Source organism: Desmodus rotundus, chromosome 13, assembly GCF_022682495.2.
Source record: "Desmodus rotundus isolate HL8 chromosome 13, HLdesRot8A.1, whole genome shotgun sequence".
NCBI lineage: Eukaryota > Metazoa > Chordata > Mammalia > Chiroptera > Phyllostomidae > Desmodus > Desmodus rotundus.
Window position 1 is genome coordinate 17,198,792 of NC_071399.1, and position 28,000 is coordinate 17,226,791.

Here is a 28,000-nt window from a genome sequence, read left to right on the forward strand (position 1 = left end):
TTGTAATATTCCAGGCAAGAGATAATAATTGTTTGGATTAGGCTCGTAGCAATAGAGATGAGAAGTGATAGATTCTGTATATATTTTGAAGATATATATTGTGAAGGATTTGCTGATGAATTCTCCATAAGGGGTGAGATGTTAAGACTGAGCAGACAGTCAAGATATTTTGATTGGATTAACTGAGTAAATGGAAGGATCAGTTAGTGGAAAGGTTATGGCAAAGGAGAAGGTTTTGGTGACAAAAAGCTAGGTTTAAGTTTTAGACATGCCAAATTTTAATGCTTAGTGATATCTAAGAAGACCTCTTAGTTGGCAGTGTGATTCTGTAGCTAAGGGAAAGGTTGACATTGGAGGTGTAACTTTGGGAATCATCAGCATACAGATAGTAGTTAACATGGTGAAACTGGATGAGATAAAATGGGGAGTGAATGGAGTCAAGAACAGAAGAGGCCCAAGTATTGACATCAAGGGCACAGGCGCATCCAGGAAGACAGGAGAGTGCAGCAAGGGGGACTGAGAAGGGTTGGTAAGGATGGAGCAAGTACAGGAGTTGTGGTGTTCAGAAACGAAGTGAAGAAAAAAGGTTTTAAGTAGGAGGAGGTCACCAACGGCTTTAAATACTTAGGAAAATTTGAATGAGATGAGGAACTAGAATTAACAATTGGATTTGATGGTGGGAGTTCCTTGGTGACTCTGCAGACTCGCTGTGCTGTCTTGGTCGGGTGGGAAGCTGACTGGCAGTCAGTGTAGGGGAAATGGGAGGAGGAAATTTGAGACAGTGAGTGCCGATACCTCTTTCAAGACATTTTGCTGTAAATGAGAGTAGTGATGCTAACACAGACTAAGTGGCAGATGGGGGTGGGAAGATGAGAGAGTTCTCTTCTTCGAATTTCTATTTTCTTATTGAACTAAGAGCTGCATTGTCCCCTGAGTAAATGGAGGGACAAGCTGCTCTTGGAGGCTGGAGAGAAGAAAGAGGTATGAAATCGTCATCTTGAGATTGGGAAAGTGAGAAATGTAGAATGATTAACAATCATTATTGAGGGTTTGAGATCTGTGTCATGAGTTTAAAACCAAGTGAGGGGAGACATCATAAATGTGTTTTATTTTCAGCTATATTCGACTGCTTGGGTTAAGGCATCATGTAGGTAAAAAAGCTGGGTTTAATTAGAGTAGGGGTTTAGCTAGGTAAGTACCATGCAGGGAGGAAGGAGCAAAAGTGAGTTCGTACAAGCATGTGATTACTATATGTTTAAGAAAGGAAAGTAAGACATGCTGGTAAGTGGGAGTGGGAAGGATAATGGGTGAGGAAAAGACAAGAGTCAGTAGATTTGGCTCTGAAGGTGGGGAGGAAGCTGTATTTTGGAAAGTGTGTTTGAAAGGAAGAGAGCATGCTGTTGATGGTAGAATGCTCACCATTAAAGTTTGGGTGTGGTGACCTTAGTGGAAGTCATGAAGTCAGGGGTATGACTGTGGGGATGGGTGGCGGAGGTCAGTTGAGGAAAAGGTTGTTGGAAATGGAGAGATCAAGGAACTGAAAAGCCCACACTTTTAGGTGGAGCATCTCTATGAAGGTTGAACCCACTGGGAATTATCACAGGAGTAGTAGCGAAGGGAAAGACAGTGAAACAGGCGCTAGAATCGTCAGTGAATGAGATGTGGGTTTGAGATCGTAAGATACCTGCAGCAGTCGGGAATAGCAGATACTGCATGCTTCCAAGGAGCTGGGCATTGGAAGGACAAGAGAAGTGGTAATGGAGAGTAAGGACTTCTAAGCTGGTGTAGGGTTTGGAAAAAGAGAGCGGGTTAATGGTGTACATGGAGAATGATGTGCTGGACGAATGAAGTTGAGAGCTTGGAAGATGACCAGTGAGTAGATAGGCTTGCATTTCATTTTGGTGATGACTGATTGTGAGAGCAGTAAGCAATGGCTGGTGAGTAAGGCTGTATTTTATCAAACTATGTTTAAGAAGCAGCTCACCTGGTATAATTTCAATTTCTGATTTTAAAATAGTGCAGAGCGTTCAGACTCTCATCTCTACCTTCTCCTGCCTTGGTTGATAACTACTGGGTTGTAATATAAATGAATGCAGATCATTTTGAATTTATTCTAAAACTTAAATAGCAAAACTTTGAAAGGGAAGTAAAGTGACAAGTGATTTGGAAATAGGATAAGGAAGTCTTTTTGTTGCAATTTATTTAAAGAAAGAAAATAAAAATGTGAGTCCTAATGCTGTTTAAATAAATGGCTAACTAGATGTCTCTGCTTTGTGGCTTACAAATAAATATTGACTCTTTTTTTCCAGAGGAAGAAGTAACACCTAGTAATGTGAGGACACAATTGACGGCGATGTCTGAGGACATAGTGAACATGGCCGAGCATCTCCCTGACACTCTTAGAAAGCTGGAGAATCCACAGAGGTGGGATATCATTTTTTTAAATCAATCTGTTTGTTCTTATTGCATTTTCCTGTCTGCAAGAAATTATTGCTCGTTAAGGTAGACTCATGTAAATGTGCTTGAGTATGTGCATACCTACAGATGTATACATGGAGAAATATCTTTCCAGGTGTTGAATTATGCATCAAAAAGTTTAAGGCTTTTTTGTCTGCTTTGTTTTATGAAACAAAACAAAATAAAATTCATAAGTCCATGTGAAGGAAAGTATTTAAAATTCAAAGTTATCTTTTTCTTTATGTTTTTGGGCATCTTTCATTTAATTATATTTATAGTTGGGTCACTTGAGATCGGTGAAAAAATCTGTAAATAAAAAATCGAAAATAAAAAACTCTTATACCTAGTAGCTAGCTTCGTTTTTCTGCTATCTGATTATCATACAAGAATTCTGCCTAATCAGTACACTACAACAGACGTGGCACTACGGACTGGTGCTGCGTAGCCAGCTCTTTTTGAAGCCTGGCCTTGCCCTAGTCTTAATTGCTAAATGACTTTGTTGTCAGTCTCTAAAAGCAGGATTGTTCTTGAACAGTGAATGAACAGTACAATGTGGCAGTGTAATTTTGAGGCAAAAATACTTCGTAGAAATATGGAGCACTTAGTTAAAATAGAATTAAAAAAAATTAAACTTATTGGGGTGACAGTGGTTCCTAGGGTCATGTAGGTTTCCGGTGTACATGTCTGTGATCTGTGACCCACACATTGCATCGTGTGCCCGTCACCCAAAGTCAGATCATCTTTCATCACCATATGTGTGGCCTCCTTTATCCTTTACCGCCCCCCAACCCTTCCCTCTGTTAACTGCCTTGCTGTTGTCTTTCTGTGTCTCTGAGTTTCAGTTTCATTTCCCACCTAGGAGTGAAATCATATGGTTCTTAGCTTTTTTCCTGATTGATTTATTTCACTTAGCATAGTATTCTCAAGATCCGTCCCTGTTATTGCAAGTGGCAGTACTTTATCTTTTCTTATGGCCGAGTAGTGTTCCACTGTGTATATGTACCACATCTTCTTTGTCCAAGCCTCTGTTGATGGACACTTTGTAGAAATATGGAGCAGTTAGTTAAAATAGAATTCTGACTCTGACAAAATGAATGTTAATGTATTCTTTGTTGGCTAAGATTTGTGATATATTTTCATTGAGAGATTTCAAAATATAACATAGAAATATAGCTTTTTTTCAAAGTCATTCCCCCCCTAGCAATTTGTTTAAGTAGTTTTTATGTAACTTTGAGAATTTCTGAAAGATGCACCTCTCAAATGGGGAAGGATACCAATAAAGCCATTTCTTATTCATTTTTATACTTTTCCCTACATAAAAGAAGAAAAATCACTGTTTATATGATGTTTACATGTATTTCAGATTTTTATTCTAGCAATTAAAATATCTGTGAATGCTTTTTGTAATGCCAAAGCTAAATAGATTTCCTTAAGACTTGAGAATGGAAAATACTGGATTCATTTTTAGGAAAGATAAATCTTGTGAAGTTTTAGTGTCAAGACAAGAACTAGTTAAATTTCTAATTTCATGCCCTTTGTAACAACTCTGCAGTACTACCTAATGTACCTAGATTATACTTCAGAACCAGAAGGGAACAAAAAACGCCTTTGAACAGCCAAAATACAAGCCACGAACATGAATTCAACCTCACTTAACTGTATTTCCAGTGGAGTGCATGAGGCTACAGTTGGAGCATATTTGCTCTTTGTTTATAGATAGAGTTTGACAAGCTTGGATATCCACTTACACTGAAGACCAGGTATGGATAAGGAATGTTATTCGTAGGCCAACAGCTGGAAGGTGCAGTTGGCTATCTCTAAAGGAGAGAACAAAATTATACAATTTAAAAACTTAGAGCAGTGTGAGGTTCGTTACAGGAGGGAACAACTTTATGCTTCAGGGGACGTGGGAAAGTATCGGCTTGTACAGTACTGTTTGGTCTTTGATTTGCATTCAGTACTTACCTGTTGTATTGCTCTCATGTGCTTGACATTCTGCTGGGCGCCAAGGTTGTCTGCAGGCTCCTAAGTAATAACGATCCTGTGACAGAAGGGAAAGTACACTATTCATTATTGAAGAAGGCAGGGCGGCTTTTGATGTGTTCGGAGTAAATAGTTACCGCACATGGAATGTGCTGTTCTCTGGTGTTAGCATGGAATGAATGAGTCCTTACGGTCTTGTCAATCAGTCTGTGTGCCACTGTTGCTGTGTTTACATGCCACCACATTCCCCATGCATTTAACAGTTACACTGGGGCACTTGCCTGTTTCCGTAATGTATTTACATGCAGATCTTCTATTTGTATACCTGTGTATAATGATAAGTGTTCTTTCAAAATAAGATTTGAAGAGTTTTAGAGTGTTAGGATAAGTGAGTTTTTTGGTTTGAATTTAATTTTGCTTTTGATATTTTGATGTAGACTTTGTTAACTTAAGCTTGAGCTCAGCTTTGGAGTATGGTAATGGTGCTGTTTTCAGCGTGAAAGTAATTCATGAAATAGCCCTGGCTGGCTAGCTCAGTTGGTTTGAGTATTGTCCTGATGCGCCAGGGTTGAGGGTTTGATCCCTGGTCAGCAAGAATCAACCAACGAATGCATAAATAAGTACAACAACAAATCAATGTTTTTTTCCTCTTTCTCTCTCTTTCAAAACATCAATAAATAAAAATTTTTTCAAAAACTCATAAAATAACTCAGGACTTTTGATAGTTTATTCCCATGAATGATTAAATCTTTATTTGAATCATCAATACAGAACTTTGAAAGTCATGTCAGTCTGGTTTCACTTAGCATGATATTCTCTCCTGGGGTGTCCAGCTTGCAGCCCGCAGGCCACATGCAGCCCAGGATGGCTGTGAATGCGGCCCAACACAAAATTGTAAATTTACTTAAAACATTATGAGATGTTTTTATGATTACATGTCACAAGGTATTTAGTGTGTGGCCCAAGACAACTCCTCTTCTTCCAGTGTGGCCCAGAGGCGCCAAAAGGTTGGACACCCTAGACCCTTCCATATTGTCGCGAATGGCAGTATTTCATCTTTTATTATGGCTGAGTAGCATTCCACTGTGTGTGTGTACCACACCTTTTTATGCATGGAGGGCACGCAGGTTGTTTCCACGTCTTGGCCACTGTGAATAATGCTGCAATGAACACAGGAGTACGTATATCTTTACAGACAAGTGTTTTCAAAATTTTAGGGTACATACCCAGAAAAGGGTGGTATCTACTCTAGTAGCTCTACTAATTTCTGGAGGGTCCTTCATACAGTTTTCCGTAGTGTCTATACCAATTTACATTCCCACCAGCAGTGTATGAGGTTTCTTTTTCCCCTGTAACCTCTCTAGCACTTGTTATTTCTTGTTTTATTAATAGTAACCATTCTAGCAGGTATGAGTTGGTATGTCATTGTGGTTTTGATTTGCATTTTTCTCATAGCTAATGAAACTGAGCATCTTTTCATATATCTGTTGGCTATTTGTAAGTCTTCCTGGGAGAAGAGTCTGTTCAGGTCCTCTCCCATTTTTAAATTGGATTATGTTTTTTTATTATTGAGTTGTATGAGTTCTTTATTTTGGATGTTAGCCCCTTATCAGGAGTATTGTTTACAAATACCTCCTCCCATTTGGTTGGTTTCCTTCTTGTGTTGTTGATGGTTTTCTTTGCTGTGCAGAGGCTTTTTAGTCTGATACAGCCTCATTCATTTACTTTTGCTTTGACTTCCATTGCCTTTGAAGTCATATTCATAAAATTCTCTCTAAAACCAAGGTCCATAAGTTTAGTGCCTATGCTTGCTTCTGTGTACTTTATGTTTCAGGTGTTATGTTTAGGTCTCTGATCCACTTTGAGTTAATTTTTGTATGTGGTAACAAATAGTTTAGTTTCATTTTTTTGTATGTGGTTTTCCAGTTTTTCCCAGCACCATTTCTTGAAGAGCCTTTCTCTTTTTTTCCATTGTATGTTTTTGGCACCTTCGTCAAAAATTATTTGCCATTATATATATAGTTTTATTTCTGGGCTACCAATTCTTTTCCATTGGTCTGTGTGTCTGTTCTTCTGCCACCACATGCTGTTTTGATTATTGTCACTCTGACCATGCGACCTCACTCATATGTGGGATGTAAGCCAGAAAGCAACAAATGAACGGACAAACAAACAAAAGCTCACAGACACAGACAGCAGTGTGGTGGTTACCAGAGGGGAGGGGGGTGGAGGAGGTAGAAGGGGATGAAGGGGATGAAGGGGTCAGACATGTGGTGACGGAAGGAGACTTGACTTTGAGTAATGAACACACAGTGCAACGTACAGATGATGTCTTAGAATTGTACACTTCGGAGTCATATCATCTTAGGAACCAGTGTCACCTCAATGAATTTAATAAAATTATGCCATGCCAGATTTTATGAAGGATTGATTTTAATACAGAAAAATTGGAAGAGCTAAACAAAAGCATTAGTTAAATAGTAAAGTATGTCTTTTCTCAATGTATTCCTTTTTCTCCTTTTAATTTTTATTTTTATGACGTGACTAAAATTTGTTGTAATAAGCCCTATAACCAATAGATAAGATAGTGTGCCTCATTTTACAGTCTAGCCATGGTTTTCCTATTTAGTTAAAACCAGGTTTGGTTTTAATATAGCTATTTAAAGTCACTTAGTTAAAATGTTATATTAGCAACTATATTTAAGAAGTTAAGAAATTCAGTTCATTTCAGATCATAAAAATTTTCTTTTAATTTAACATATTAAGGTGTATGTGTTTATAATCTTTTGATATACATCACAACTTGTTCATTAAATATAGGCGTGATGTTTGGAGTTTTGCAGAATGCTTCTTGTTTAAACATACCCATATGTATCATCTGCAATTTCCAGTTTCAGTTTCTTTAAAATGGAGTGAAAACTTAAGATGTTTGAAGCAATCTTAATACAGAGTCCTAAGATTTTTCCTCCAAACTGTTATAGTTATTTGAACTATAATCAGACAGAACTTTTTTTTAAGAAGAAATTTGCTAAGTCTTTCCACATCACATGTTCAACTTAAAATTCAGTGGAATGGTGGTGTTTTTTTTTTTTTTTTTTTACTGGTTATGCGTCATTGATTTGATTTACATTTAATTAAATTAATTAGCATAAAATTAATGGCTGGCATGAACATTTACTATGGGACCAAATACTGCTGCACTTAGTAAGCATATAAGTCAACTGCTGAATGCAGAGACGCATTGCTGTGCTAGGGAGTAGTCTACCAGCTATAAGTATATAGTGGGCACTAGGGAACGAGGAACAAATTTAATCCAGTGTGTAATTGAAAAATAAAACAAAACAATGTGTCCTTGAAGTGACAGTTTAGAAAGTTTCTGCTCATTAACATATTGTCCCTATAGTTAATGCAGTTAAAGTTAAATTAACTTTTCTTAATTTTGTTTAGGGTTTCTATGCTATTGAAGGATATTTCAGAAAACCTACATTCACTGAGAAAGGCGATACTTGGTTCTGCTGAGACTGAACTGAGGCCCAGCAGTGGTTTTAACTCACTGCCTTTGGAAGAGTCAGCTGCTGATGGAGTGCAACAGAGACAAATTAGAGAAGATAAAGTTTTTCCTGAAGTTAAAGAGGAGACATGGGATGCAACATTTGATGATTTATTTATGCACGATGGAGGAAGTATGCTTGTAAATGAGGTGAAACAAGAAGATGGCTTTGAAGATGGACTGGAAGACGATAAGCTGAAAGAGAATACAGAAAGAATTTGTGGGACGTCATTAGATATTACAGAATATGAACTCCAAGTTTTGGAACAGCAGGCTCAAGAAAAACATCTTAGTGATGTTCCCTGCAACTCTGAGGTACTAAGTAAAGAGAAAACAGTTTTCATTCAGCCCATAGGGATTGGCTAGTGTTTCATGTAAAGAGGCGCATAGTAAATATTGTCCCTAGAGGCTTTGCAGACCACACAGTCTCTGTCGTAACTACTAAATTCTGCCAATTTAGTGCCAATTTATACCTGCCAAAGCAGGTATAGACAAATATAAACAAATCAGCTTGTCTGTGTGTCAGTGAAACTTCGTAAAAACAAAAAGTGGGCTGGATTTGGCTTGTGAGCCATATTTTGCTACTCCCAACTTACTGTAATAAGCAGCATCTTACAGTTTCATGTGGAAACATTTTATAGTGTCAATATGTATTTATTGTAATTTGCTGTTTTTGCATTACTCCTGCCTTTTATCTAATAAATATTTTTACTTTCTTTTTTGGATTCCCTACATACCTACTAGTATTTACTCTTCCAAACTTTACTCTGGGGAGTAGTTTTATTTCCTCATACAGACTTTCTTTACTTGCTGCAGTGAGAGGGTTTATCATAAACTACTGCTTTTGCTTGACACTGACCTCACTGTCATCGGGACAGTCGGGAACCTATGTTTTTTTCTCGGTAGATTATTATTAAACATTCTGTATTCTCTCTCAACTTCATGTTTAGATTTCTAACTACTATGTTCTGATTAGATTAGTTTAATTTGTGAGATTTTGTTTTTCTCCTGGCTAAGTTCAGTGTGTTTTTTGAAATAGTGAAGTTGTATTAGAGGAATCATTATATTTCTTTTATTGTAAAGACAGAGCATAAAAAGACATCATACAGCCTTGTAGTTTTATCTCATTCATTTTTCATTAGTTTAAAAAATTACCTATGATGCGCACATTCAGTAGAATTTTATATATATATATATTTTTTACAAACCTGTTCTAAGCTTTTAGAAATTAGATTTAAAAGTAATTTAATAGGGTTATGTCCCTCTCAGTTTTCTAATGACAAAGTCTCAGTAGTTGAAGAATTCTCTACATTGTGGCTAATAATTAGCAATCACTTCTATCAGTGTATGAATACATTTTATTTTAAAATTGTTTTCAAATTATTTGCATACAAATGGTTTGTAAAACAGATTCCCTTTTTAGGAAATATCTTTTGCTAACATCTGTGTAACACTTTAATTTATTTTACTTAATTAATTTATTTTTGTTGTATTTTTCCCATTACCCTTTATCCCTGCTATAGCCTCTTCCATATACACCCTCCCTCCCTGCACCCCCACCCTTCAATCACCACATTGTTGTCCATGAGTTCTGTCTCTTGCTTTCTTCTGTTTTGTTCCATCCCTCCACCCCTCCATCCCACCCCCCGCACCCCCCAGCTGTCATCCTGCTCTCTATCTATGAGTCTGTTTTGCCTATTAGTTCAATTTGTTCATTAGATTCCATATATGAATGAAATCATATGGTATTTGTCTTTCTCTGGCTGGCTTATTTCATTTAGCTTAATGTTCTCCAGGTCTATCCATACTGTCTCAAAGGGTAAAATTTTCTACCCTTTAATTTCTTAGAAATCTCTTATGTGTATACTTTAAAATGATGTTTCATATAATGACACAGAATTATGATCAGGATTTCATGATCTGACTGACATTTACCCTAATTATTACCATTTTTATGGTGTAATAATTATTAGCATTTTTAAAATATATTTTATTGATTATGCTATTACAGTTGTCCCATTTCCCCCCTTCACTCCCCTCCGTCCTGCACACCCCCTCCCACCCACACTCCCCCCCTTTAGTTCATGTCCATGAGTCATACATATAAGTTCTTTGGCTTCTACATTTCCTATACTATTCTTAGCCTCTCCCTGTCTATTTTCTACCTACCATTTATGCTACTTATTCTCTGCACCTTTTCCCCCCTCTCCCCCTCCCACTCCCTTGTTGATAACCCTCCATGTGATCTCCATTTCTGTGGTTCTGTTCCTATTCTAGTTGTTTGCTTAGTCTGCTTTTGTTGTTTTAGGTGTGGTGGTTAATAACTGTGAGCTTGCTGTCATTTTACTGTTCATATTTTTTATCTTCTTTTTCTTAGATAAGTCTCTTTAACATTTCATATAATAAGGGCATGGTGATGATGAACTCCTTTAACTTGACCTTATCTGAGAAGCACTTTATCTGCCCTTCCATTCTAAATGATAGCTTTGCTGGATAGAGTAATCTTGGATGTAGGCCCTTGCCTTTCATGACTTGGAATACTTCTTTCCAGCCCCTTCTTGCCTGTAAGGTCTCTTTTGAGAATCAGCTGACAGTCTTATGGGAACTGTTTTGTAGGTAACTGTGTTCTTTTCTCTTGCTGCTTCTAAGATTCTCTCCTTGTTTTTAATCTTGTAATGTAATTATGATGTGCCTTGGTGTGTTCCTCCTTGGGTCCAGCTCCTTTGGGATTCTCTGAGCTTGTTGGACCTCCTGGAAGTCTATTTCCTTTGCCAGATTGGGGAAGTTTTCCTTCATTATTTGCTCAAATAAGTTTTCAATTTTTTGCTCTTCCTCTTCTCCTTCTGGTACCCCTATAATTCGGATGTTGGAATGTTTAAAGATGTCCTGGAGGTTCCTAAGCCTCTCCTCATTTTTTTGAATTCTTGTTTCTTCATTCTTTTCTGGTTGAATGTTTCTTTCTTCCTTCTGGTCCATAGTGTTGATTTGATTTCCAGTTTCCTTCCCATCACTATTGGTTCCCTGTACATTTTCCTTTGTTTCTCTTAGCATAGCCTTCATTTTTTCATCTAACTTGTGACCAAACTGAACCAATTCTGTGAGCGTCCTGATGACCAGTGTTTTGAACTGTGCATCTGATAGGTTGGCTATCTCTTCATTGCTTAGTTGTATTTTTTCTGGAGCTTTGATCTGTTCTTTCATTTGGGCCATTTTTTTGTCTTGGCGTGCCGGTTATGTAAAGGGGCGGATCCTTAGGTGTGCACCGGGGTGGGGTAACGCTGGTGGCTGCGCTGTGATGCTGTATGTGGGGGAGGGGCCCAGAGGGAGCAGTGGAGCCTGCTCCACTCTCTGCCGGATTTTAGTCACTCCCTCTGCTACCCACAATCAAACTGGGCCCTCCCTTCTGGTACTGATTCCTGGGTGGGTGGGTTTGTGTACCTTCTAGGCCCCTGTGGGTCTCTCCAATGACCTCTCCTGTGAGGCTGGGAGTTTCTCCTGTTGCAGTCTCAACCCCCACAGGTGTTTTCAATCAGTGGTTTGAGGCTTAATTTCCCTGAGATGGAGCCCTGGGTTGCCAGTCTGTCGCCGGGTCTACCAGCTGCTGCCTTGTTGCCAGCTGCAGCTTTGCCTGCCCCCCTCCACAATCCGCCACCTCGCTGGGTCCACCAGCTACCACCTTGCTGTGTGTCCTGTCTGCCGGCTGCCCGTCTCCGCCCCTCCTACCTTTTGGGTGAATGTTTCTTCTTTATATCCTTGGTTGTCGGACTTCCATAAAGTTCGATTTTCTGTCAGTTCTGGTTGTTTTTTGTTTTTAAATTGTTGTTGTCTTTCTTTTGCTTGTGCGAGGAGGCAGTGTGTTTTTTGTTTTTAAATTGTTGTTGTCTTTCTTTTGCTTGTGCGAGGAGGCACAGTGTGTCTACCTATGCCTCCATCTTGGCTGGAAGTCTCAGCATTTTTTCTTTATCCATGGAAGACCCCATTTAAAAAGTAAAAGTTTTTTTCTCCTTGTGTAAACCTCATTTTAAAATCTTTTTTTAAAGCTTAATATTTTCAAGTTAATTAAGGCTCTAATTTTTTTCCTACTTACTATTTAAAGAGTAGACCTTTGGGGCAGTCTTTCTTCTATATTTCTTTGTGCAATTTTCCGTGCTGTCGGACACATGCTTCCTGGGAATTGCCAACTTTTTGTAAAGGTTCCTCATACCTAAGTGTCAGCAAGAGCTAAATAGATAACTTACTGACACTCTTTTTCAAATACATGTAGATGCTATTGTAAAATATTGATTTATTTAAAGATATTTTTATAATCATAGTACTCTTTGGACTTTTAAAAAATAAGTGGGTAGATAAGAATAACTATTGTTCCTGGCTAGGTAGAGAATTTTTCAACCTTGCAAAGAGATTCTTGTACTCAAAAAGTTTGGGAAACACAGTTTGGATTTGCTTAATGATAGCTGAACTTGGCACTTTGTGTCCTCATTTAGAGTGTGGGCTTTATTTGAAGTCTGTTTACCTATCTTTTATCTTTCCAATTGTATATTTTTCTTTCTCTTTTTATTTGGGTCTTTGTTTCTATGTTTACTCCTCCTTTTTCCTTCCTCCCTACCACCTTCTTTACCTTCTTTCTATCTTATTATCATATAAACATATAAAATATGTATTATAAATTTACGTATTTATTTTGTAGAAAAGAGGGTATGGAGTCAATTATACTGGAAATTAATGTTTGACATCCTTTTATTTATCTTCCAAGGATAATGAAGAAGATACATCTTATATAATTGAAAGTGATGAAGATTTAGAAATGGAGATGCTTAAGGTATGTTTAACATTATGGAAGATTACTTCCAGTTCTTTCTGAAGGACATTTAATTAAGTAAAATATTACCTAATTCTACACTGGTCTCACCACAATGAGATTGCTGTCAATTATGTAACCCTAGATTTTGTTTTCCAATTTTCCATTCTTTATATTTTTCTATGGTCTATGAATAATGTTTTAGTAGTAGTATACTACTTTTTACAAACTAGAAAACATACTTATGTGTTTTCTGTGTTCCCTTTTAGATCACTTCCTTTTAATCTTTTAATCTTTTCCTGTAGTGAGGGTTGTGATTCAGCTCTCCATTATTGAAATAGGTTTCCCTTTCTTCCCATTCATGTGTATCCCTTTTTGTTTGGAAGTTCTCTTTTTTTATATTCAGTTTTTTTTTTCTTTCTTTGGTTTTATATACTATGAATTTTTTATAGTTACTATATATAATTTTCTAATGTTTTAAATGGTTCCGTTTTCCCCTGTTATCAAATGAAAATATTTTCTTTATAATTTATTTATTTTCTATCCCTTAACCCAACCTCCAGTTTCTTTGTCAGGTCCTGTGAACCAAGGATGGGCAATAAGAATGAGAAGTCTAAATTAATTAGCCAAATTAAGTGAAAATGAATATATAGAAGGTCACAGTTATGCATACTTTTATTCCTAATTTTTTAGGTCGATATGATTTTTTTTTAATGGAATGAGATTAGGTTCCTGATTCTTTAGTTTTGAGACAGAGTAGTGGGTAGTGCTTAGGAATGTGGGTTCTGAATTTAGAGATGCATTCTAATCCTAGCATCTTCAGGTTATTAGCTGTGAGACTTGGAGCACGTTTCCTAGCCTCTTTGATACTCAGTTAACAATTGTAATTATTACTTAAGGTGGTCCTTTTGAAGAGCTTAGTAGAGCCTGGCATTTTGTAAGTGTTTAATAAAGATTAGCGAATAGGAATAATAGTAAATAAATGCTGAATCATACTCCTTTATTGGTTAACCATTTCTCTGAGGAGTGCTACTTAGGTAGTGCATTTATAGTATACTTGTGGACTTCTACAAACATATTGTATATCGAACCTCTTAGAAGGCGACCTGGACGCCCATGTGACAGAACTTTATTGTCAAAATGCTTTTCGAAATATGTTTGCTAACTTGAATAAATAATCAGAAACAGGACTTTTGTTTTCCTTTTCCAGATCTGAAATGAATACATTTTAAAAAAAATCTTTAAAGTCAAATTTATTACATGGAAGTTTTAATAAAAAGAGAAAATAGGAACTGTGGTTTAATATTTCTTTCTATCACTTCTCAGGAAAAAATTCTGCAAATGAAACAGTTTTGGAACACCCTAAGGTTCTTTAAATAGCTAATCTTCATTCAAGGAAGAAAATCAGATATTGTCAGAAAAAATAAAAGCAAAAAACTTTATTTTACCTTTGTAGTATTTCTTAAATTATTTGAATCATTGTGTTGTTGTTTTAACAATTCCCCAAACACTTTTATTGTTTGCTTATAATTAAAACCATATGCTTACTTTAAAGACTGTGACTGATGTATGATACAGAGAAACTCGTTGCAAAAATAACATTAAAACCTGAGTCTACCACTTGGGAATTGAAAACATTGACGTATGATAAAGAAAAAATGTTTTAAATTATTGAAACTCAAAATTTATAACTCTTCCTCGGGACAGTTCATTATATGCTATTACTGACCCTTGCGTATGCCCAAAGTATTCCATCTTTGGCCTAGAAACCATTTTTGAGCACATATTTAAACTGGAGCACACATGTTCTTTTGTGGTTTTGCTTGCACATCTGCCAGATTTGAACAAAAGTGTAGGCTCTGTTAATAATACTCTTTTTTTGTTTGGTGAGAAAGATATGACACTGTCAATGATTTTGCTTTTAAAATTATTTTTAAACTTTCAGTCCTTAGAAAACCTAAACAAGGGCACAGTCAATCCTATTTATTCAAAATGCATAAAAGTGGAAAGAAATCTGGATGATTCTTTCAAAGAAGATGAAGATGAGGATGAAGCTATTGAAGAGGAAGGAGAAGATAATGAAGGTAAGCACTGTATACGTTTGAAATGACCCATGGCTGATATCTACCACTGACTTTAAATTTAGGGTTCAGTTTTTAAACATTTTGGAGGTCAGGGATTTTGTGGCATGTAGTTAATTAGGTCCTCTAAACTTGTCATTAAGTCCCTTAGTTTTTTGGCCATCACAAAGCACTGCCGTGTCATTTGTAAAAGCAGAGCAATACAAGTGCTGTGTCGTTTGGTGAGTGTGGTGATGTGGAACTTTTCACCCCGAATTTTATGCTTTGTCTGTCAAAATTATAAAATCATTAGTTAAGAATCATTAATTACTGATATTAAGCATTATCATACATAGCACAGATATAATGTCTGTTTTGCAGGAGCTTATTAAAATAAGTGGCACAATGTGAAATAGCAAAATAGACTGATTTTCATACTAACTATGGGGTCTTCTCATGAAGTAGAACTCTCTCTGGAGCTAAGTTTCATCAATGTTATAAAGTGGAAATCTAAAGTATGTTTTGTAGGTGAGGAGTATTTGAAGATGTTAAAAAAAATGTTTCCCCACTTGTTTTCTTGTATTAAATACACATACAACATCTCCAAATCAATTTAGTTTTCTACATAGAATTGTTAAAGCTGGGAATTACAATGATGAATTTTTATTTGTTTAGAGATGAATTATGTTGATTCTTTGCATTGCACTTTCTTGGCCACTTGCAAACCCTGCAGCCTGAGTAGAAAATTAAAATCATCTGAATAAATTTAACTTATTTTCCTTGTACTCTGCAGTTAGAATTTTGGTGAAAGATTGGGTATTATAAGTAAGAGAAAGATTTTATCTATGGATTTCATTGGTGACTGTAATGTAATTCTGATGATACCATTAGTTGAAAGTTGGGTATGTTATAAAACTTGCATTGGTATATTATTACTTGCCATGGTTGGGTCTAATGTTAATTTTTAGAAGTGTAGCCAATACCAAACATCATTTTTTTACAGTGCTGACAAAGTATGAACCACACCAAAGTTCGAATCCTTAGAATTAGGTAATTTCCAAAGTGTTTAGGTGGAGTCACGACTGGCGCCAAGAGGGCCAAATTGGTGGGATTTAAAAGTCAGAAAATAGTAGTAACCTTTGATACCTACCACTCTATTCTTTATAAGATGCCAGTGAAATAAAACTTTTATTCCCTCGTACTACATGTACTTCTATTTTAACATAAGTACCCATTTTATTTTATTTCAAGACCATTCGATACCAGGACCAAATGCAGAGCAAATTATTTGCCTCAAGTCTTACTTTGGTCACTCCAGGTTTAAGCCGTGAGTATAATCTCAGTCAATTAAATTGCATATTATTCTTTTCTTCACAAGGGAAAATAGGAAAATAATCCACCCACTTAACAGAAACCACACAATTTCACTATAGTTTATGTATGTGACATTGTATTTCCTGTAAGTGACTACAAAGTTAGTTTGAAGTAATATTTATATAAAACTCATATCTGTAAATTATTTTTATAGCAAGGAAAAATGGTTTTTCTTACCATAGAGAGTTCTGGATAGAAACTACTTTAAATACACTAGTAAATGAATCTTAGTTTAATGTTCTCTTGTTTTTCATTAAATAAGTGTCTGTGTGCCTGTTCTGTACATACAGCTTATTGTTCAAAGCATGCTGATATAAGAGAAATTCATATGACAACAATTTGAAGAACAGTGATAATATTACCATTTTTAATATAATTCAAATATATTTACATCTAAGTGGATACATTTACAAGTATTAATATGCGGAACAAATATATTTGAATAAAACTAATAAGAATGTGGATATCTAGATTGGATTTTTTTTTCTCTTCTGGGAATTTAAACTTTAATCCATGGAGGCATTTATTTCTTCTTTCCCTTTGATCTTAAAATTAAAAAAAAATTAACTTTGTCCTACAAACAGCAAAGTGCACATAAATGTACAGATCAGTGAATTTCCCCAAATGAGGCCCCTTGTGTAACCAGCATTCAGATAAGGAAGAATAGGTTGTTATCAGCATACATTTCCAACTGGTTTTTCCCTCAGTGTTTTATTAATCAAATGTTTGGAGATAAACAGTAAAGTTGAAAGAATATTTTGACTATGAATTGTTGGGGGGTGTTCCTCTGGCAGGGACCCCCCCCCCCAGCCACCACAGATGAGAATAAGTCTACCAAGACATGATCTGCTTGGGGAGGAAAGGTGGCTGATTTCTCAAAGGAGAAATCTGGTAGACCAGAAATGGCAACTGGTAAGTTGTACTTAAGCAAATAACGTAATCTTTTAAAAAAAACTTAAAGGTTTTTAAATGCCTGTTCCTCAGGGGGCTTTTATTGGGTTTAATTTGCATAGGAATACAGGGCGAATATGTAAAGCTCATCAGTCATTGTCAGGCAATAATGATCAAACAACAGATAACATTCAGGGAACTCTGAGGATTTATTTTGAGTCAGGGTCAGATAGCTAAAGGGCCACGAAAGTTTGGGGAAACAAACTCATTTCATGCTTGGACCCTTATCATTTAAATTGAAGGTATTAGCAAAGTAGGTTTCATAGGATTTTATGCATTCTTTCTTAGGCCTGGTCACCCTGGGGAACCCGCCTTTTCCAGCACAGGGCTGTACCACCCTCTGTCATTGTTTCAGGCTTACGTCAGGTAGGGGAAGTAGGGCAGCCAAGAGATTAGGAGACTTCTTGCAGACAGAGACAGAATGAGGACTCAGGCTATGTGAAAGCCGAGGGGCGAGAGTCCATCACCCCCTTTTTCTTTAGCCCCCATGACCTTCCCTGAGGGCCCCTTCGAGACCATGCCTGTCTTAGGTTATCCCGCCCTTGAGGAATCTTACCTGTCATTGGCTAACCAGTCATCTGCCCGGGGGCCAAGCAGGGTGAAGTGAAAGGGGGCAGAGGCAGCCACTACAAGGAAGATAAGCTTTGTCTCCTTAGTGGCTTATGGTCCCAAGGTCTGTCACTCAGCCTTAGCCATGGGGGTTTACAGCTTCTGAAACCAGGCAGGGCGGTTCCCAACAATGAATACCTGTATATTCAACATTTTATTATACTTAATAACACATTCATTGATCATCCCTCTACCTATTCCTTAATCCAGTTTTTTAAAGGCATCTCCAGATAAATTTTGGACATCATCACACTTCTCCATAAATACTTTGGCATACAGATAATTAACTGTAGTAAGCTATTTATTTATTTATTTATTGGTGTAAAATTTACATACAAGGAAATGGTCAAACCTTAAGTGTATATACATTCGCATATCCTAAGTACACATACATGCATCCATGTAACCTAAATTTAGAGTTCTAGGGTTCATACATTTTTATATTGAAGCTCAAGAATGTAAAAGAATTTCTAGTACAGGAAGTAGAAAAATTAAATGGCTTTCAATTTGTCCCCTGGGTTTTTTGTTAGTAAAACAAAATAGCTTTTTTTGTTTTCATTTTCTAGGGTTCAGTGGAAAGTGATTCATTCTGTACTGGAAGAAAGAAGAGATAATGTTGTTGTCATGGCAACTGGTAAGTTGTACTTAAGCAAATAACGTAATCTTTTAAAAAAAACTTAAAGGTTTTTAAATGCCTGATCTTTCATTAAACTCTCAAAATATAAATACAGTAGTTCCCCCTTATGCACAGTTTCACTTTCTGTGGTTTCAGTTACCCATTGTCAACCATGGTCTTCTGAAATATTACATGGAAAATTCCAGAAATAAAAATAGGTTTTAAAATGCTCACCATTCTGAGTGGTGCGATGAAATCTCCCTCAGACCTATTCTGCCCTGCCCAGGATGTGCATCATCTATCCCTCTCTCCCGTGTATCCATGCCGTAGATGCTCCCCTACCCGTTAGTCACTTAGGTGGTGGCTGTCTCTGTTATCAGAACTGCTGTTACAGTGTCACAGAGCTTATGTTCAAGTCACCCTTATTCTACTTAATAAGGGCCCCAAGGTGCAAGAGTAGTGATGCTGGCAATTCGGATATGCCAGAGAGAAGCTGCAAAGTACTTCCTTTAAGTGAACAGGTGAGTACATTACAGTAAGATATTTTGAGAGACAGACTGCGTTCACGTATCTTTAATTACAGTATATTATTATAATTGTTCTACTTCATTATTAGTTACTGTTGATCTCTTACTGTGCCTAATTTATAAATTAAACTTTATCATAGGTTTGCATCTTTTGGGTTTGGTATTATCCATGGTATCAGGCATCCATTGGTGGTCTTGGAGCATATTCCCTGTGGGTACTAGGGACAGCTGTACAAATACAGTGGTATAAAATACAGAAGAGAGGGAACTGAGAGTAGATGCTTAAATTTATGCATGAATCAGTTCTTACAAAGATATAAAGTTTATTTTTTTAATAATGCCTCTAGTAGTGCTTAGTTTCTTTAACTTTTTTCAAAATAATTTTGTTAGATTGTATTGTGACAGCTGTCATATCAGCATGCATTTAAAAAAAAGCTTATCAGGTTCTGGCTCAAAATGGAGGGGTAGGTAGATATACTTTGCCTCCTTGTACAAACAAAAGAAGGAAACAACCAATTTAAACAAAAAAACAACCAGAACTTCCAGAAAATTGAACTGCATGGAAGTCCAACAACCAAAGAGTTAAAGAAGAGACATTCATCCAGACTGGTGTGCCAAGATAAGGAAATATGGCTGAAATATGGTCTGTTGTTTTGTACAGAGTTCAAAATACTGGTAACCAGGATGCTCACAGAAATGTTTGAGTATGGTCACAAAATAGAGGAAGAAGTGAAGGCTATACAAAGTGAAATAAAGAAAAATCCACAGGGAACCATTAGTGAAAGGAAGGAAACTGGGAGTCAAATCAACGATTTGGAGCAAAAGGAAGAAATTAAACATTCAACCGGAACAGAATGAAGAAACAAGAACTCAAAAAGATGGGAGGCTGAGGAACCTCTAGGACAACTTTAAACATTCCAACATCCAAATCATAGGGGTGCCAGAAGGAGAAGAGGAAGAGCAAGAAATGGAAAACTTATTTGAAAAAATAATGAAGGAAAGCTTCCCCAATATGGTGAAGGAAATACACAAGTCCAGGAAATTCAGTCTCCCAAAGAAGTTGGACCTAAAGAGGAACACGCCAAGACACATCGTAATTACATTACCCAAGATTAAAGATAAGGAGAGAATCTTAAAATTTAGCAGCAAGAGAAAAGAAGGTAGTTACCTGCAAAGGAGTTCCCATAACACTATCAGCTGATTTCTCAAAAAAAACTTACAGGCAAGAAGGGGCTGGAAAGAAGTATTCAAAGTCATGAAAGCCAAGAACCTACATCCAAGATTACTCTATCCAGCAAAGCTATCATTTAGAGTGGAAGTGCAGATAAAATGCTTCCAGATAAGATCAAGTTCAAGGAGTTCATCTTCACCAGGCCTTTGTTATATGAAATGTTAAAAGGACATATCTAAGAAAAAGAAGATCAAAACTGTGAACAGTAATATGATGACAAACTCACAACTATCAAAAACTGAACTTAAAAAATACAAAAACAAAAACACTAAGCAAACAACTAGAACAGGAACAGAATCATAGAAATGGAGATCACATGGAGGGTTATCAGTGGGGAGTTGGAGGGGAGAGAATGGGGGAGAGGGTACAGGGAATAAGAAGCATAATTGGTAGGTACAAGAAGACAGGGGAATGTTAAGAATAGTATAGGAAATAGAGAAGACAGAGAACTTATGTGTATGACCCATGGGTGTGAACTAGGGGGGAATGCTGGAGTGAAGGGGAGTCCTGGGGAGAGGGGCATACAGGGGAGAAAAAAAGAATGGGGCAACTGTAATAGCATAATCAATAAAATATACTTAAAAAATAAAGTGAAGAAAAAAACTAATTGGTGAATTTTTGTGTAGTCATTTTAATATTGAAGAGGGAAGAAAATACACAACATTTTTGGCATATTTATTGTTTCAAGAAAGGTAAAAATGCAACTGAAACATACAAAAAAGATTTTTGCAGTGTATGGAGAAAGTTCTGCGACTGATCAAACTTGTTGAAAGCCATTTGCAAAGTTTTGTACTGGAAATTTCTTGCTGGACGATGCTCCACGTTGGGTAGACCAGTTGAAATTGATAATGATCAAATTGAGACATTAATTGAGAACAATCAGTGTTATACCATGTGGGAGAGGGCCAACATACTCAAAATACCCAAATCAATAAAGTTATTGGTGAAAATGAAAAAAATTGTCTTTTACGAAAAAACCATATGAACTTTTTGGCCAATGCAATAGCATGTTAGGAAGTGATCATTCATCTCATTCAAGTGCATTGTAAGAAGAAAGCAAAATACTGAGGCTTTATTTTTATTTCAGTGAGTATGTTATTTTTATTTCAAGGCTATGGGAAGAGTTTGTGCTTCCAGTACCCACCTGTTTATGCAGGTGGGATTGGCATCGTCATCTCTCCTCTTATTTCTTTGATGGAGGACCAAGTGCTCCAGCTTGGGTAAGTAATGTTTTCATTGCCACGTTACCACCTTTTCCTTTCTATCTATGAAGGAAACACCTGGCCTGTATCATGTATTTTAAAATCTGATTCCCAGTAACACATTTATATAAGTGTTACTTTATCTTTATAAGCAATAAATGACATGTTAGGGGAAGAAACCTTTCTTAAGTTCTCAGTAATTCAAGACCACCAGGTGGCCCCAATAAACATTTTTTTTTAAAAGCAAACAGACTGCCACTTTAAATTGCATATCTCAAAATCCTGTTCTCTTTCAGTTATCCTTGCTCTTTAGCTTGGTATAAAGTGTATTCATAGATGCCTATATTCTAGTTCTGAAACAATTTTAAACATCTTTGAGTTTGCAGTCTTTTTGAAAAAACCCACCTTAACAACCTGCCTTCTAATATGGCCCTTAAAGGAATTTGTTTAATGAATTAGTGAGTTACAAAAAGAGTGAGGATTGCAGAGGGGAATGCATTTTTTAAAGAATTATATTTTTTATTACTTCTCACTTAAGAATGAAGTTGATATTTGTAAAGTGTACATGGCTCCAGGTTTGGTTTTTTTTTTTTTTTTTGTAGAATGTCCAACATTTCGGCTTGTTTTCTGGGATCAGCACAGTCAAAGCGTATTCTAAAGGATGTAAAGTTGTGAGTAGTTTACATGCTTTCTGATCATATGGTCAGGTTTCTATGATGTGCGAGGGAATTTTATACACAAAAAGTTCTATTTCATGGATGAACAAAATGTCTGTGATATAAAAATGTACTTTCTTTTTATAGCATGTACAGAACTATGAATTTTAAAACCTTTCAATCTGAAAGAAATATATAATTTTCAGTTCTCAACTGTAATGCTAACATTGTAATCATTTTGGTTTTGGAAGAGAACTTGGAGAGTATCTGGTTTTGCTCCATTTTAAAGATGTAAAAACTGAAGTTCAAAGTAATTTGCTCAAAAGCACTCTGTGAAATTAATGGCTGAGCAGGGACTAGGTTCTAGATCTCTTGCCCCACTAATCTCGTTATGACATAATTCCTTACAAGAATAAAATTGTTAGACACAAAAAATTATGTGTGTGTATATATAATATATATAAATATACAAATAAGCATACATGTACTTACCAAGTATTGATAAATGCATATAAGTATGTAATTCAAACCCTTATCAAGATAATACAATATTACTGTCACTCCGAAAGTTCCTTTGTGTTCTTTCCCAGTTTATCCTTTTATCCTTTGTCCTAAAGCAAACCGTGTTTTTGTTTTGCTTGTTCTAGAACTTCATGTAATAGAGACGTACAGTATTAACTCAGTATTAAGTCTTCTTGTGGAAGACTTCTTTCATTCAGCATAATGTCTTGAGAATCCTCCATGTTGCATGTATCTATACTTTATTTTTAATGCCAAAGTGGTATCTTATTGTATGAGAATGCCACAATTTGTCTTTTAATTTCCTTATTGATGGATGCGGAAGCTATTTCTAGGTTTGGACTCTTACTAAGGAAGCTGCTATGAATATTCCTTTAAAATATTCTTTTGAACATGTTTTCATTTTCCTAAACATTTTAAATCACCTTTATTGAGGTATAATTGACACACAATAAATTTTTCATACTTAAAATGTATACTTTACTAAGTTTTGGTATATAAACACTCACCAAAACATCTCTGAAGTCCAGATAATGAACATATTTATTATCGCTGAAGTTAATTCATACCTTTTGTAGTCTATTCCTCCCACCTCTCCCTACCTTCTTCCCTCCACTCACCAGGTAAGTACTTACCTGTTTTGTCACTATAGATTAATTTATGTTTTCTAAAATTATATATAAACAGAATCTGTCATACAATACGTGCTCCTTTTTCTCTGGTTTAAATCAAAGCATAGTTATTTTGAGATTCATCATGTTATGTGTCAATAGTTCATTCCTTTTTTATTGCGGAATAGATTAGATTCCATCTATGGGCATATCACAATTGTTTATCTACTCATGTACTGACAGATGTTTGGATTGCTTCCAGTCCTGGGCTGTTACAGATAAAGCTGCTTTGGAAGTTGTACACAAGTCTTGGTATAGTCGTGGGCTTTGATTTCATTGTATAAACTGAGGAGCGGAATGACTGGGTCATGTGGTAGATAAATATTTAAGTTTTATTTTCTAATTGAGGTAAATTTACGTTATTTAATATTTATCATTTTAACCATTTTTAAAGGGTACAGTTCCTTGGCTTTTAGTACATTCAGAACGTTGTACAACTGTCATTACTAATTCCAGAACATTTTCATCAACCCCCCAAACCTCCATATCCATTAAGCAGTCAGTCCCCATTGTTCCCTCCCTCCACCCCCGTTTAACAGCTAATCTAGTTTCTGTCTCTATGATTTGCCTATTGTGGACATTTCACATAAATGGATTTACACAGTATGTGACTTTTTGTGTTTGGCTTCTTTCACTTAGCACAATATTATAAGTACTTCATTTCTTTTTATGGATGAGTAATTCTATTTAATAGACATACCATATTTTATTTATGTCTTCATCAGTGATGTACATTTAGGTTGTTTCCACTTTTTGGCTGTTATGAATATAATAGTACTTTGAACATTTACGTACAAGTTTTTAAATGAACATATGTTTTCAGTGCTTTTGTGTATAAGCTTAAGAGAGGAATTGCTGGACCATATTGTAATTCTATATTAACTTTTTAAGAAACTGCCAGAGTTTTTGAGAGTAGTTTCTTTTTTTTATCTATAGTCTCTATGTGTTTTACTCATTCTTTTCTCTGAGGAGATAAACATTCTTAGCTTTTTTAGTCACAAAATGGAAGATTGCTTTGCAACTCCTTCTTTTACATGTTATGTAGGTCTTGCCACTGCAGAGACTGCTTGTTTCTTGATCAGACCAAATTCCCCCAAATTCTAGGACAGAGACTAATTGACTTGAGTTTCATACGGTGTTTAACCCTGGCCCAGGAGGATGTGGACCACAGAACAGAATGCATAGAGAAACATGGGTGCTGTGGGCTTCATCATGGGGAGGGGCCGGGGGTGTGAACATGGTTGTAGTTCTCCAAGAAGGAGGGTGGTGTGTGGGTGGATCACTAACACACGAAAGGTTTACTACAGGCTTGATCATTTAACTCAAGCACTAGAGTTTTGGGGCTGGACTGCTAGAAATCAGAACCAAGCTTCTACTGTCACCTTAATGCTGAGTACTCCCTGACAGGCACTATCAGTTTTTATGTTGACATGTTGAAATGAAATAAAAAAACAATACATGTGGATATGAGTATGTACACATCAATATTCATTTAGTAGTTTTTAGTAATTAAGCATAATGTGTTTTTTAAAAATTTATCAGGTATTATGGTTTTAAGTTGTAATTCATTGGGATATTGTTTTCTTTACTGTAGCACATTTCCTCTCCTGTGTCTTTGTTTGTTTTGTTTTTATAGAGGCAAATACCAGATTGTGTACTTAACTCCAGAATTCTGTTCGGGTAACTTGTGCCTCCTCCAGGAACTGGAGGCTATGCTGGGTAAGTGGTACCATAGGATCCTCGTAAGAATTTACTGAATTGAGTTATCCTTTAAAGTTGAACTTATGGACGGATCCTGGATTTCACTTATATTAAAGTTTATTTCAAACATTAACTCTTCCAGGAAATCTCTGACTGTCCGACTGGGTGTCTCTCCTGTCTTATCCTATAGAAGGATTCTGTAATTCTTTCTGCCATAGAAATTAGGCTCCTAATTACCTGTTTATATATGTTTTCTTCTGCTATACTATAACTTTTTGGGTGAAGAATACAATTCTTATTCATTTATATTTCCCTAGTTCAGTGCCTGGTACATAGTTGGCATTTAAATGTATTGTTGAAAAATGCTCAGTCTTAGATTTCATGAAATTATAGTTTTCTTTTTTAAAAAAATATATTTTAAATCTAAATTAAATCAATGTAGTGGTTCTGTACCCTTGTTGTTCAAGAGAATTACCTTTCAAACTTTAGAAAATGTGGCATCTTTCCACCTTGAAAATTCTGACTTAATGCCTGGGGTGGCGCCTTGGCGTCTCTGGTTTTTCAAGAGGTGATTCTGATGTGTGCTCGGGGTTGGAAGCCACTGGGCTTTTGATTCTTTGCCACCAGGGAGTATGACTCGTTTACCAAATTAGAGATGAGTTAGAGTTTTTGCTCTAGAAAATTTAATATGGATTTAGTCAAAAGCTGACATCACTTTTTTTATACTTAAAATTTCTTGTCTGTTATTTCCTTCTTGGTGGTTAGGCTCAGCTGCCCAAGAGTTTCTGTCCAGGCTTCTATTGCAAATGCATGTATTTCAAACGTTCAGTTGAACCAACCAGCATTACATAATCTTGTTGTATCATTATGTATTATATTTCTTAAGTAGTATAGATATTTAAGAGAAGCAGAAAACATAATTTATATGGAGACTCCTTAAAACCAAACACACCTGTAATTGTCTTTTAACGTTGGAAATAAGGCTTGATTGACAAGTATGCCACAATGAAATGGTGTAGGACCTGGTCAGGCACTTGGACTTGCACATTGAAAGTGAAAGTTGGTAAAAGCTTGCCTAAACTCATTGTGAGGGACAGAGATCAGCTTCATTCAAAGGTAGTTAGTGAAACTTGTGATTTTAAGGAAGGTTTTAAAATAAGGAACCACCATCTTTGTTTTAATGTATTTAATTTAAAATCTGTATCATTTAGTTTCTAAAGCGAAAATAAGTACAGTGGTAACATTGCATTTTTCTAGCTACTCAGTATGAACCAGAGAATTTTGATGCTAATCACCTAGTTTGCCCATATTTAGTAGGTTTCTTTTTTGCCTTCTCCTTCAGCTTTATTATAGTTGGTAATCTTAGTAAACTGTAATTGTTTATTTACATGTCAGTCTCTTCTTTTAGAATTATGAGCTCTTCAAGGTCATGGATTGCATTTTATTAATCTTCCTATTATTCCTAGAAAAGTGTTTGGATCATAGTAGGCATTTAATAACAATATAATAATAGTAATAGTTTTTTTATTGAGATATCTTTTATGCCAGGCCCTGTCAGAGCATTTTATGTGGGAGTGATCTAATTTAATCTTCAGAGTAACTAATGAATGTAGGGCTGTTACCTACTTTTCCTTGTGGGAAACAGAGACTTGGAAGCCTGAGTAACTTGCTTCAGGTAACAGAAATGCCCAGTGGCGGAGCCGTGTTCTGCATCCAGGGCGTCTGATTCCAGAGCACATCCTTTTTAATCACTCTGCTAGTGGTGGGACGTTATTGATACTCAGATCTAAGTATCAATGATGATTACTCCTCTTGAAGGAAAAATTATTTTTGTCTTAAGTATTAATTTGGTAATTGATGGTAAGGCACTGCTGTCATTGCTTTGAAATATCTGAAGACATTGTAATGGATAGTTATGTAATAAAGCCCTTGTCTGAAATGCATTCCGTATACTATTGATCTGTTCAGTGTGGGTGTGTGGCGTGGCGGCAGAGTGGAGGGGTTGCTAGGGGAAGAAAGAACAAATTATATCCCTTCTTACCTACTTTGTACCTAATGACATGTAGTTCTTCCCTTACCATTTTGTGTTAGAAAGTGTGGACGTCACCCTGAGTTTCAGCGCTGGTGTCTCAGAGGTCTCCTTGTCCTATGATGTGTGTGACCAGTCACGGGTAGTCATGCACTTACTCTCACGGGAAGTGTGCTGGTTCTGTCTCTCGAAGGGTAATCAATGAGAGAAAAGTGAAAGTATTTACCAAAGAGAAAGAGAAAAGCTCTTTTTTTCAGGGCATTATCAGTACAGATGGTTCACGAGGGATAGTATTGAGGACAGGTCATAGTAATTCATTTCTCTGAGGAATAGTGATGAAAGCTGAAATCCAATAAATATGCATGTGAATAATATATAAATGTTTTCTTCTTTTATCCATATAGTTCTAATCTGTTTGTTTCTCCTCTTCTCAATAATGATTTTTTGTGTTACCTGATGTTATTTATGCTTGTATTTTCACATGAACCAAATATTGGTTTGATTTGATCATTTACTTTTTCTGTGATGTTTATATATTCTAAGTGAAGAAGGTGATAATTGATTTAGAGGAAGATATTCTTTGTTTTTGAACTTTAATTTACTTTCCCCATTTATTTCTTTTCTTTTTTATAGGTATCACACTGATTGCTGTGGATGAGGCTCACTGTATTTCTGAGTGGGGGCATGACTTTAGAAATTCATTCAGGGGTTTGGGCTCCTTAAAGGCAGCATTCCCGTCGGTAAGCTCTGCTAAGTTCAGTGTCTTCGACCTCATCCTCTAGTATTTGTCTCCCAATTTGCCAGTTTCCAGCCACCCTGTTTTCCTTGGTATTTTCAAACACGCCAAGCATGCTCCTGTGTTCGGGCTTGTTCCTGCTCTTCCCTACCCCCGAGTACTCTTCACCCAGGCAGTTCGCGTGGTATGATCCCCTCTTCTCTCCAGTCTTTGCGGAAACACTATTTTATGAAACGTTTCACATTAACCTTGCCTCTAACATTCATTTTGTCTGTCGTCTTTGGGTCCCCACTAGAATATTCTTTGTGGGGAGGAGTTTTTATGGATTGG

The 28,000-nt window shown here is 36.3% G+C and overlaps 1 protein-coding gene across 6 annotated transcripts in view; it reads left to right on the top strand.

Annotated features, from left to right (window-relative positions):
* Positions 1-28,000, top strand: part of WRN (WRN RecQ like helicase) — a 124,076-nt gene that overhangs the window by 36,365 nt on the left and 59,711 nt on the right. For all 6 annotated transcript variants that reach the window (XM_053916345.1, XM_024562607.4, XM_071220180.1 and 3 more), the window contains 10 exons: positions 2,310-2,424; positions 7,888-8,305; positions 12,744-12,809; positions 14,734-14,872; positions 16,100-16,175; positions 18,349-18,416; positions 21,268-21,376; positions 21,961-22,029; positions 24,841-24,923; positions 27,568-27,674. In XM_053916345.1, coding sequence (XP_053772320.1) covers positions 2,310-2,424; positions 7,888-8,305; positions 12,744-12,809; positions 14,734-14,872; positions 16,100-16,175; positions 18,349-18,416; positions 21,268-21,376; positions 21,961-22,029; positions 24,841-24,923; positions 27,568-27,674 — 1,250 coding nt within the window. The remainder of the gene's footprint in view (positions 1-2,309; positions 2,425-7,887; positions 8,306-12,743; positions 12,810-14,733; positions 14,873-16,099; positions 16,176-18,348; positions 18,417-21,267; positions 21,377-21,960; positions 22,030-24,840; positions 24,924-27,567; positions 27,675-28,000) is intronic.